We start from the raw sequence: 13,810 nt of genomic DNA, 5'->3' as shown, positions 1-13,810 counted from the left end.
GCACTAGGTATATCTCCTAATGCTTTCCCTCCCCCCTACCCCACCCCACAACAGTCCCTGGAGTGTGATGTTCCCCTTCCTGTGTCCATGTGTTCTCATTGTTCAATTCCCACCTATGAGTGAGAACATGTAGTGTTTTTTTTTTTGTCCTTGTGATAGTTTGCTGAGAATGATGGTTGCCAGTTTCATCCATGCCCCTACAAAGGACATGAATTCTTCATTTTTTATGGCTGCATAGTATTCCATGGTGTATATGTGACACATTTGCTTAATCCAGTCTATCATTGTTGGACATTTGGGTTGCTTCCAAGTCTTTGCTATTGTGAATAGTGCTGCAATAAACATACGTGTGCATGTGTCTTTATAGCAGCATGATTTATAATCCTTTGGGTATATACCCAGTAATGGGATGGCTGGGTCAAATGGTATTTCTAGTTCTAGATCCCTGAGGAATCGCCACACTGACTTCCACAATGGTTGAACTAGTTAACAGTCCCACCAACAGTGTAAAAGTGTTCCTATTTCTCCACATCCTCTCCAGCACCTGTTGTTTCCTGACTTTTTAATGATTGCCATTCTAACTGGTGTGAGATGGTATCTCATTGTGGTTTTTATTAATTCCTGTTCCAATAAGAAATAAAATAAATCATTGTATCAAAGAGACATCTACATCCCCATTTTTATTGCAGCACTATTCACAATAGCCAAGATATGGAATCAACCTAATTTTCCAACAACAGATGGATGGATAAAGGAAATGTATATATACAACATGGGATGCTATTCAGCCATAAAAAAAAAAGAAATTTTGTCATTCATTACAACATAGATGGAACTGGAGGAAATTAAGTGAAATAAGCCAGGAACAGAAAGTTAAACTCCACATATTCTCACTCATATGTGGAAGCTAAAAAGAGCTGATCTCATAGGTGTCAAAGGTAGAACAGAGAATACTAGAGGCTGGGAAGCGTAGGGGGAAGGGAGGGATAGCAAGAGATTCATTAAAGGCTATAAAATTACAGATGGACAGGAGGAATAAATTCTAGTGTTCTATGCCACTGTAGGATGACTATAGTAAACAACAGTATATTATAGTTAACAACAGTATATATATTATATATTAATATGTATTATATAGTACAATATATATTATACTACGTAGTTCAAAATAGCTGGAAGGAGAATATTGACTGTTCCCAATACAAAGAAATGATAAATGTTTGAGATGATGGATATGTTAATTACCCTGATCTAATCACCATACATTATATGTATGGAAATGATACTTTGTACCCCATGAATATGTACAATTATTATATGACAATTAAAACAATAAATTTTTTAAAAAAGAATTAGTTTCCTGAGTTCCAATCTGTTAGAATAATTCAAACCACCCAAAGGATTATAAATTATCCTGCTATAAATACACATGCACACATATGTTTATTGTGGCACTATTCACAATAGCAAAGACTTGGAACCAACACAAATGTCCAACAATGATAGACTGGATTAAGAAAATGTGGCACATATACACCACGGAATACTGTGCAGTCATAAAAAATGATGCATTCATGTCCTTTGTAGGGACATGGATGAAGCTGGAAACCATCATTCTCAGCAAACTATCACAAAGACAAAAAACCAGACACTGCCTGTTCTCACTCATAGGTGGGAATTGAACAATAAGAACACATGGACACAGGAAGGGGAACATCACACACGGGGGACTGTTGTGGGGTGGGGGGAGGGATAGCATTAGGAGATAATACCTAATGCTAAATGACGAGTTAATAGGTGCAGCACACCAACATGGCACATGTATACATATGTAACAAACCTGCACGTTGTGCACATATACCCTAAAACTTAAAGTATAATAATAATAAAATTTAGAAAAGAATAATTCAAACCAAAGGTATTGTTCTGTTTGCTTAATTGATCTATATAATTGCTTCAATTAGCCCCATTGCTTTTCAAGTGAGAGATGCCGTTTTGGAAATGAAGATGCTGAGAGATTATAACCAAATACATCCTTTGACTCTGTCCTCTAGGGTCTTAATATATACAGTAGTCCTCTCTTATCTGAGGTTTTTGTTTTGGTTTCTTTGATTTGGTTTAGTTTTTTAGGTTAGGTTTTGCTTTTTGATTTTGTGTTGTTTTGAGACAGTGTCTCACTCTGTCTCCTGAGCTGGAGTGCAATGGCATGATCTCAGCTCACTGCAGTCTCTACCAACCAGGCTCAGGTAATCCTCCCATCTCAGCCTCCCAAGTAGCTGAGACTACAGGCATGCACCACCATGCCTGGCTAATTTTTGTATTTTTTGTAGAGATGAGATTTTGCCATGTTGCCCAGGCTGATCTTCTGGGCTGAAGCAATCCACCTGCCTTGGCCTCCCAAAGTGCCACAATTACAGGCATGAGCCACTGTGCCCAGACTTATCTGAGGTTTTGCTTTCCACAGTTTCAGTTATCTGTGGTCAACCATGGTCCAAAATATTAAATGAAATATTCCAGAAATTAACAATTCGTAAGTTTTAAATTGCAGGCCAATCTGAGTATTATGTTATGGTCGTAAGCCACCCTGCTCTCTCCTGCCCATGAAGTGAATCATCCCTTTGTCCAGCGCTGTAGATGCCCCCTGCAGATTAGTCCCGTAGTAGCCATCTGAGTTATTAGATTGACAGTTGCAAAATCACACTGCTTGTGTTCAAGTAACTCTTATTTTACTTAATAATGGGCACAAATAGTGCAAGAGTATGATGCTGGCAATTTGGATATGCCAAAGAGAAGACATAAAGTGCTTCCTTTAAGTGAAAAGAAGTTCTCAACTTAATAATAAAAGAAAAAAAATACTCTGCTGAAGTTGCTAAGATCTATGGTAAAAACAAATCTTATGTTTGTAAAATTGTGATAGAGGAAAAAGAAATTCATGCTAGTTTTGCTGTCACACATCATATTACAAAAGTTATGGCCATAATGTGTGATAATGAGATGGGATAGTTCCCTTGATCTCCTTCACGTGCAGGAACTGGAGTGGCTCATTTCACTCAGTTCACTGCTAGCCATTCGTGGGAGGGAGCATGCAAGTGAGCAAGTGTGGGAACCAGAGGGAACAAACACTGGAACTGGCTGGTCACTCCTCTCTGGCAGGAGCAGGCTCTTTGTGGGCCCCGCAGCAGCATCCAAGTGTGTTACAACCAATGCTCTTTCAGCTCTGCCACCCAGGGATGGCCAAGTGCCAACCAGCTCAGTGGAAGGTCAGGGTGGTAGCCCCTGCCATCTTGGCACCTAGGTTCCTGTCCAATCCAGGAAGAATCAGGTCACATGAACTGTTTGAAAGGAGATGCATAAGGACGACTTTATTGAGTGGTGGGTGGCTTTCAGCAGAAAGAGAGGCTGGAAAGGGGATGGGAAGGTGATCTTTCCCTGAAGCCATACTGTCTGAAGTTAGCCACATCTATCCATAGTCTCTGATGCTCAGTTGCTTCTCTGCTCTCCACTCAGCCTCTTGTATCTTCCACACTCAGCTGCTTGTGTTGCCCTGTCAGCTGAAGTCTTTTATGGGCACAGGTTAGGGGTGGGGAAATCCAAAAAGGCAATGTTTGGGTGGAAAACCAGGGTCAGTTGTTTTCACTTACGGCTGCAGATCCAGGTTTAAAGGTGGGGTTTACTCAGGAGCCCAGCTCTTCTGTATGTATAAGTGCTTAGTTAAGATGGAAAAGACATTAAGTTTGTAGGTAAAAGATGTGAACATTATCATATTCTGATTTACAGCAATCGAGTTCATTACTATCCTCAGTTTCAGGTATCCACTGGGGGTCTCGGTATGTATCCCCTGCTTATAAGAGGGGACTACTATAAAGGCAAATCACAAAAATTAAAGATTAATGATACAAGGTTTTTAAACTTCCACTTCCACACAGATTAAGCCTGTCTCTCCATCTTATTCCTAAGATAAACAAGTAAATTAAATGGAAATGTGGTAAGAATCACTATCTTCATCTATCAAATTTCTTGTTAGCACTAATTTTTCCAAGTATCCCAAGGATGTGGTGCTGCTTTTTGCTTACTATTTGGGTAAAAAAAAGGTTCATTCCAAATAGTTCTACTTGGTCCCTCAAACCAAAGTAACTTTACTTCAGATATCAGGTACCCTATATAGGTACCCTATATAGACATTTATACATCCATCAAGAATTAAGGTTTGAAAGCCTCCACCTAGCTTTCAGAGGATGTCCAAGCAGAATTTTGCTACATGGGTGGAGCCCTCATGGAGAACATCTGCTAGGGCAGTGTGGAATGGAAATATGAGGTGGGAGCCCCCACACAGAGTTCCCACTGGGGCAGAGCCTAGTGGAGCTGTAAGAAGAGTGCCACCATCCTCCAGACCCTAGAATGGTAGATCCACTAACAGCTTGCACTATGCACCTGGAAAAGCCACAGACACTCAATGCCAGCCATGAAAGCAGCTTGGAAGGAGCTGTACCATTCAAAGCCAATGGGGAAGATCTGCTGAAGGTTGTGGTAGCCCACCTCTTGCATCAGTGTGACCTGGATGTGAGACGTGAAGTCAAATGAGGACATTTTGGAACTTTAAGCTTTAATGACTGCCCTATTGGATTTTGGAGTTGCATGGATCCTGTAGCCCCTTTGTTTTGACCAATTTCCTCCATTTGGAATGGGTGTATTTACCCAATGCCTGTACTCCCATTGTATCTAGGAAGTAACTAACTATGTTTTTGATTTTGCAGGCTAATAGATGGAAGGGACTTGCCTTGTCTTAGATAAGACTTTGGACTTGGACATTTGGGTTAATGTTGGAATGAGTTAAGGCTTTAGGGAGCTGTTGGGAAGGCATGATTGTGTTTTAAACTGTGAGGACATGAGATTTTGGAGGGGCCAGAGGAGGAATTATATGGTTTGGCTGTGTTCTCACCCAAATCTCATCTTTAATTGTAGTTCCTATAATCCCCATGTGTTGTGGAAGGAGCCTGGTGGGAGATAATTGAATCATGGGGACAGCTACTCCCATGCTGCTGTTCTCATGATAGTGAGTGAGTTCCACAAGATCTGATGGTTTTATAAGGGGCTTTTCCCCGTTTTGCTCCTGCCATCATGTGAAGAAGGGTATGCTTACTTTCCCTTCTGCCATGATTGTAAGTGTCCTGAGGCCTCCCCAACCATGTCGAATGGTGAGTCAATTAAACCTCTTTCCTTTATAAATTACCTAGTCTCAGGTATGTATTTATTAGCAGTGTGGACAAAGAGGGACAGTTTAAAATGAAGTGATAAAATAACTTTGGACCTCTGAACTTCTATGGATATGAAGCAGGAGGAGAAAACTACTAATCTACAAACAAAGGTTTTTTATGGAACACAGGTTTATTATGGAAAAGAACAGATAGCTGAGAAGACCGAATCCAAAGCCCAAGAGAAGAAATAAGAGTCATGTAAAGTCACTGCCCTAAGTAGGCTGGACAATAATCAAAGAACTGAAAAGATATGTAACTAGATGAGTTTCAGAATTGCTATGGAACAGCCACTGTATTTTTTTCCCCTCTCCTTTCTGAATGTATCTATAGGAGTTATGTCTTACCTGTCATACCATCATACATTGGCAGGGTGGGAAGGGGCAGATAACCTGTTTCTTTAGTTCAAAGGTCTTCCAATTGAAAATTTCAATGGAAAGGAATAATACTCAAGGCACCACACTGCAGGAGGAACACCACAGGAGCCTCCTCAGCCACAGCTGGACATGATTTAGATGATGAGGTCCTGGATCTCAAACTGAGCCTGATGCTGTAAGTGAATGAAACTTGGGAAGGGGGCCTGGAGAAAAGGAAGGGGAGTGTACAATGTTTATTGGAGGATGTGTGCTTTGTAAGCAGGGGCATACTGTGGCAGATTGTATTTCTGCAACTGTATGTCTTGTTGCACATGGTCTTCCAAAGCATTGCCATTTCCCCATCAGGAAGTGGACTCTATCCTCTTTGCTTGCATGTGGGAGAGAGTTTGTGGTGTCTTGACTAATGGAATATGGCAGAATCATTCTACATGACTTTTAAGGTTAGGTCAAAGAAACACCACCGCTTCCACCTGGCTCACTCTCTTGGGACACATGGTTTTTAGAGCTCTGAGCTACCATGTGAAATGCCTGCAGTATCCTCAATCCAGCATGCTTGAGAGGCCATATGGGAAAATTACATACACAAAGGGGAAGATGCCCAAGAAGCACCAACTATTTTAGCCCTCACCGTTCAAGACTTTCAAGCCTACATACCAGACATGTGACTGAAGAAACATTTTATATGACTTAAGCACCAGCTAATTTCTGACTGCAACCTCGAGATACCCTGAGCTAGAAGTATCTAGCTGAGCTGCTGCTCGCAAGTTCCTGACCCACAGAACTATCTAACATAATTAAGTGATGGTCAGTGTTTTAAACCACTAAATGTTGAGGTAATTCATTATACAGCAATAGTATCTGAAACACTCAGTAAATTACATACTGTAGTAATGGCTTCTTGAATAAATGATTAGACTAATTGAACAAAATTGAAAAGTAGGAAATGGAACAATTTTTATATTTGCATTTTATATATAAAAGTACTGGTATTGCAAGGTAGTAGACAATTAAATGATTATTCAATAATGCGATGGGAAAATTATTTTCATGATAAGAAAGTGAAGTGCATTTCCACCTCACACCATACCTGAAAATTCAAACCTTATGTGGTGTAAAGAGACCAGACAAGTTAGTGTGAAAGGCAAAACTTTAAACTTTCAGAGAAAATTATCTTGATATAAAACTCAGGGCAAGAGAGGACTTTGAGAAGCATGTGCAGAAGGCAAGAGAACTTTCTTCCTGAGTTTAGCTTCCTCATCTCTGCATCATGGCTTGGGTGGCAAATCCCTGATCCTAACTATGCTCACTCCAGTATCCAGATGCCGGAGTCCCCCAATTCCAATGATTATGAAGTTCTAATTCCTGCTATTAGATTCCTTTCTTACTAAATAATCTACATCACTTTTTATTTTCTTCACTAAAGAATAAATACGATTTCATGGCTTATTTTTTGTTCAATATAGGTTGAATAACTGGAAGCATTAATATTGCAAAGTGCATTAAGTAAATCTATTATAAACTGAGGAAAGGAAAATGAAAAAAGATACCTACTTTTTACCTTAATATGGATGCTGTAGGTTGATTTCATCAAGGCAATATGTAATGCCAGAGCCCTTAAAAATTATCTTTGTAATACAGTATTAGCTCTCTAAACCTACTCTAGAGCAACTCTAAACAGAGAAGACACCTTTGATGTATCACTTCAGTCAGTGAGAACATATAGTTCACAGAGATTCTGAAAGCCATTTATTGTGTAAAACAAAGCAATCCATTCCAAAAATGTTTAACATTCATTGTGTTTTTTTTTAAGTCCACCCAGAGAGTTTAATGTAGGTAGATTCTGTGGGCTCTACTGTTACACGAGTGACTTAAGCATGTATTTCCAATATTGGAGGAGGCCAATTGATCTAGATATACAGAATGGGATTGAACAATTTTCCTATTCAAAAGTTAATTGAAATATACAAAAACAACTATATGCTATCTGGACATCTTAACTCCATCACAGTATAAAATTAACAAAGTTTATTTCTTTATAACAAAGTAGATTTGGCCTCAGCTATGAACATATCTATGAAACTTTGAATTCATTGATTTGACATTTATTTTTACTGTTAGATTAATAATCTTCTAACAATCTGAATTTTCAAGTTAAAAATATCAGTCCCTCGGACTAAAGTTAACAAATTTTTTAGGTCACATTTACATATGCCAGAAAGATATCATAGCCCATAAACAAGAATAGATTTCTGATGTTTTCACCACAAAAAAATTCAAAAAACGATGTTGGGGAGGTGATAGATATATTCATTAGATTGATTAAATATTTCTATAATGTATACATAAATCAGAATATCACATTGTACTCCATAAATATGCCAAATTATTGTCAATTTAAACTAAATACAAAAGAAAAATAAATGATTTTTAAAATTAAAAAGAGCTTGAAATAAAACTAAATATTGTTATCTACTAAAGAATCTTAACACAGTATGATTAAAAAAACACTATACACTGTTAAACCTAAGCAATTATCTTGCTCTGTAATGGGCTTAACATATTGTGCTTAGATAAATATTAATGTATATGATTGCTTCAGAATAAGTAAGCTAAATAACTAAAGGCTAAAGATAACAGAAATGTAATCTGATAGGATAGTGAAATTATTCCTTGCTTCTGTGAAAGAATGAATGTCATATTCTCATGAGGGATACAGCCCTTTTCCAGCTAAGCTTACTTTTTTACTCCAAAGTTTCCTCATGGCACTTTTCATTTCTGCATTCCTCAGGGTATAGATTAGTGGGTTCAGCATGGGAGTTATACAAGTTAAAACCACAGTCATGGATTTATCAATGGGAAAGGTGGAGTTGGGCCTTGCAAACAGGAAGATGCAGGGGACAAAGAATAAAGTGATCACAGTGATGTGGGACGCACAGTTGTAGAAAGCTTTGCATTTCCCTTCCAAACTCTGAGTCTTAAGAGAGTGTAATATGACCCCATAGGAAAGCAGGAGAGGGAAGAAGGTGACAGTACAAATCGCTCCTCCATTAGCTATCATAGAAAGTCCAATGACATAGGTATTGGTGCAAGCAAGTTTCAATAAGGGATACAAATCACACAGGAAGTTGTCAATGACATTGGGGCCACAGAAAGAGAGCTGATAAATAAAGAGAAATTGAACCAATGAGTGAAGAAAGCCTCCAATCCAGGCCACCAACAGCATGAGAACACAGATTCGACGATTCATGAAGATCAAATAATGAAGAGGCTTACAGATGGCCATATATTGATCATAGGCCATTACCACCAGAAGAATGACTTCAGCACCAGCAAATAAATGATCCATAAAAAGTTGAGCCATACAACCCTGAAGGGAAATGGTCTTTTTCTCAGAGAGCAGGTCAACAATCATTTTGGGAGCAATGGCAGTAGAGTAGACGGTATCTATAAATGATAAAGAAGCCAGAAAAAAGTACATGGGGGAACCCAGGGACTGGCTGGCCATGATGGTCACCATGATAAGGAGGTTGCCCATTATCGTCACAATGAAGATGAGTAAGAATGTGACAAATAAAACTTTTTGGCCCTCAGGGTTCTGTGTGAGCCCCAAAAGGATGAATTCAGTCACATTTTTCCTATTTTCCATGTGTTCTTCTGAAGCTATTGGACTAAGGTGTCAGAACCTGTAAACAAAGGGGTCAATGATAAATTTGAGATTATTTGTCAGAAGCTCCATGTCAAAAATGTGATGCCTTACTCAACCATGTTTCCCCTGGCGACACAGAGAAGCTCATTAGAAAAGGAGTGTTTAGAATCTCCTCCCACAATTATCCTTTTCATTTTTACAAAATTTATTGCTTTAATTACAATGATGAGGCTTCAGTGTTCTAACTGGAAGGTATGTGTGAGTGGATATATATGTGAGATAATCTACTACACCTCAAAATAGAGATATTTCTAGAGAATGTCTCTTAAAAAGACTGGATTTTTGACATTTATATAGTATTTCCCTTTTTTTTCCCTGAATGGATTTTTCCTTCCATGATCTATCAAGAAAACAGTCTCATATGTGTTGACTTTACTTATATGTTTACGTAAATTAGTACCCAGTATACGGAGCATAAAATTACAGGCTAATGTTTAGATATTTGCCATTCTGAAACACTCTACTGTGAGCTCCTAGAATCCAGGAATAACTCACTCAAAGAACCAGACACATTGTGAGTGCTCACTAAATGTTTATTAAATTTTATTTAATTAAACTGAATTTCAAAGCTGAGAGAGCAAGTGCATGGAAATAAATGTATTAAAATCTTCCCAGCCATGAAAGTCCAATGAAAGCAATGTTTTATTTGAAAACACACAACACACACACACACACACACACACACACACACACACACACTGAATTTTGATCTATTGCAACCTAGGTCATTAGAGGAAAAATAAACAGGTAATACAAATCAAAGTGCAGGGGCACTGCATAGACATTTTCCCCACTTTTCACATTTGTTTAAGACTGATGATGCCTAATTACAGATTAATTCACAATGTAAAAATAAAGACTCCGGGCAAAATCATGGTATAGTAGAAATAATTCTATATGAAAAATCTGAAAATTTTAGTTGATTTTTAGTTTAGTCATCTCGGGAAAATCACATCCCACCGTATAATTCCTTATTGCAAATCTAATGATCCTTCCAGATAAATGAGTTTCTGGATTCTTATCATTGACACATGTATCACAAACAACATGATGACATTTTTGCTGGTAGACCATTTTTATATAAATCAGGCTTAGTATGTGCTAAAGATTATTTGATGATTAAAGTAATCAATACATAAGGGTTTTTTCATATTATTAGTTTGTGGCTATTTGAAATTATGCCAAATATAAAATATTCATTCTCACTTGAGTGAAATAAATCAAATCATCTGTTTCGCATTTCAGATGTGATCCAGGCCCAATTTTCTGTGTCATATACACAAGTTTGTATTAGCAGTATTATTTGAAATATGCTCTGTGTTAGTGATGATCATTTGTGATGGTCAGGAGATTATTCTATCCTTTATGCATCAAGGAAAGCCAAGACATGCTCAAACATCAGAGAAAGAGTAAAAGCGCAGACATAAATAAAATAAGAGATAACTTAGCCAAGGCATATGGAAATAAGTAAAGGCCATAAGCTGAATGAAATATTGGTAAGCATTTTGATTGAGGGACCTGAATGAGTTGAGAATAGAAGAATATCAGATTCCAAGATTCCTGTCACTCAGGAGGTGGCCTGGGAGGTAACTCAGCATCAGTGTCAGCACTTACTTCTAGGAATCTTTATACATTTGGGCCAAAGAAAAATGAAAAAATCAGATTTTAAACTTCAGAGATAACTTCCAGTAGGACAATCTCTCCTGTTGACCTTTTTGTACTTATAATACTTATTTGTTTATAGCATTTCAAGTACTCAATAAATATTTCAATTATTAAAATGTTCTTAGGAGCATTACTATTATTCTATTGAAAATTATCACCTCGAATGATTCCAAATTCTGTATTTTATCAATATTATGTATTATGAAAAATATATATCTGATTCAAACATTTGTAAGATTCTTCAAATTTCTTAACATATTCAATGAGAAAGAGTGAATCATTTAAGAAATACTCAAAAAATATGAATCCATGATAGGTATCCCACAATAACAATTTTTACAAAATATGAAAACTCATGTTCTGAAAAGTCTGGTGACTAGGTAAATTTATGAACCTACACATATACCTCATTAGAAAGGGTCATTTAGTGTCTATGGAAAAAGAAGTTATGAATTCCATTAGGTACAAGATCTACAGAAACTTAGGGAAAATGCCAACATCAATTTCTGCCTGTGAGTTAATTACATTAATATGCCGTAATTTTCAGGGTTTTAAAAATGTAGTGAGTAAAACTGGACACTTCTTGTTATGTACCCAGTTGATCCCCTAATCTACAAAAAGGTACTTCAGATTAAATTAGTTTTAATGATACATGTCAAAGAGCTACGGAGAAAGACAGATGGTGAATTTTCACTTGGTAATGTGAATGTTACTTGGGGCATATGCATGAAAGAATAGAAATCACAGACTGAAACAAATATTTGGACACTGATGTTCATAGCAGAATTATTCACAATAGCCAGCAGATGGAAAGAACTTAAATGCCCATCAATTAAAGAATGAATAAACATATTGTAGTATATACATACAAGGGGATATTATTCAACCTTAAAAAGCAATGAAATTGTGATAATGCTAGAACATGGGTGAACCTTGAAGACATGCTAAGCCAGACACAAAATGACAAATATGTTATGATCTCACTTTTATAAGACACCACAACAGTGGTTACCAGGGGCTAAGGGGAAGGGATAAGGAAAAATTATTGTCTGATGGGTATGGAGTTTCAGTTTAGGATGATGGAAAGGTTTGGAGATGAGCAGTGATGATGGTTACACAACAATGTGTTATGTGTATTTTACCATAATAAAAAATACCAACACAAATAAAACATCAGGACTTTTTAAAATACTATATACAAGATAAAAATATAAAGAACTGTGGCAATACTTATTATTATTATCAGTGTATTAAGATGTAAGATAATGATTGTTGTATTCTCTAAATTATATAAAGCAATCTAAATGAAGTCATTATAAATACTAAATATAGTCATGTTATGTTGTGCTATGCATTTTCTGTATTTCAATATGTAATTAAACAATTCTAATTAAAAATTTGGAGAAAATTATTGCCATTGTACTTATTCTAATAATATTCTATAAAATGAAGAAAATGTGTATGCTCTCTTATTCTTGGAGGTTCTGGTAAAAAACACTTGAGATTAAATGATAAAGCCTACTTTTTAGGAAAGATACATAACTCATTCAAATAAAGTCAATTTTGCCCCTATCATAATAGCAGTAAAATTTTTTTTGTAAATTTGTTACCTGGGTTTTCTATTTCCTCCTTGGTCACTTGTTCCAAATCCAGGCTTCTGCAGTTTTTCCTTTGTTCCTGGAAGATTACTGCCTAGTTTGAAGAAGATAGTCAGGATTGACACCCTTTTAATACAGGCATGACTGCAAAGAAAGGAAGAGGCCACATGGTCACTAAAGGTGCAAATGTTTTGTCACACAGGGATGTATCTCCTTTTGCCTGAACAAAGCATGATCATCTTCTTCAACTTTTGTAAACATTTTCATTTGGATTATGGGATTATCCAAAGTTGGTTTCAGGAATAAGCAGTTGATATGACTGATGAATCACCATATTGGAAACTTGTCATTGAGAATATATATATTAAAATTAAAAACATTTAAAACCCCATTATTATGTTTACTGATCTTATGGGTTGAACAAACCTTTTATAGCATTCTTAGTCAATAGATACAAGATCTACAGAAACTTAGCATTCTTAGTCATTCTTCGTCAATAGGGCATTCTTAGTCAATAGTTCACAAAGATAATCTAAAAACTGGGCTTTGTTTTGAATATTTTAAAAGCACTCATATGTTCATATGGCTGCTTTAGTATGGTTCATGTCTAGTAAGGTAATGGCTTTTATTTTATGTTTGACAGTAACATTAATACCTGAGGAGAACTCTTCTCCCAGGTAAGAGAAGATATGACTTAATCAACAATGAACAACAAAATATTTCACTGAGTTGTTCAAACTGTTTGTCCCCAAGGCTGCTTGTTCCAAATTAATTCATGAGGAATCATGCCCCAGAGAACAAAACCCTCTCACATGATCTTTCCAGGGGTCTATATTTTTCTATATTTTTAGAAGTTTCTCCTGGACAATTACTTTAGGATAATCAAGTGCAAAAAAATAGCACTGCAACATCAAAGAGAAAGTCCCTTATTAAAAACAAAGACATAAAGTTGTATGAATAAGATTCCTTTGCTTCTGATTAATCAGTATATTTTTGAAATTCTCAACTCTAAGAACGCACTGGAGTAAAATGGAAAGCTTAAGGCTTTGTGTATGGCAAACATACCTAATGAGAATAGCACAAGACTGTTGCTAATCAACTTACTAAAAGTTTCAATCTAACTCAGATGAGATAACATCCATATGTCAAACCCAACTCAGAAATTTTGTCCAGAGGGGGAAACATCTTTCTTAAAAGGAACTACAGAAACAA

General features: G+C 36.7%; 1 protein-coding gene across 1 annotated transcript; it reads right to left on the bottom strand.

Annotated features, from left to right (window-relative positions):
- Positions 1 to 8,330: 8,330 nt before the first annotated feature.
- Positions 8,331 to 9,365, bottom strand: LOC101128286 (olfactory receptor 4A15-like). Its single transcript, XM_019035795.3, is given in 1 exon segment — positions 8,331 to 9,365. A coding segment is annotated over 1 exon segment (1,035 nt).
- Between the last annotated feature and the right edge of the window lie 4,445 nt (positions 9,366 to 13,810).

Source organism: Gorilla gorilla, chromosome 9, assembly GCF_029281585.2.
Source record: "Gorilla gorilla gorilla isolate KB3781 chromosome 9, NHGRI_mGorGor1-v2.1_pri, whole genome shotgun sequence".
Taxonomy (NCBI): Eukaryota; Metazoa; Chordata; class Mammalia; order Primates; family Hominidae; genus Gorilla; species Gorilla gorilla.
This window is presented reverse-complemented; position numbering and strand designations above follow the sequence as displayed.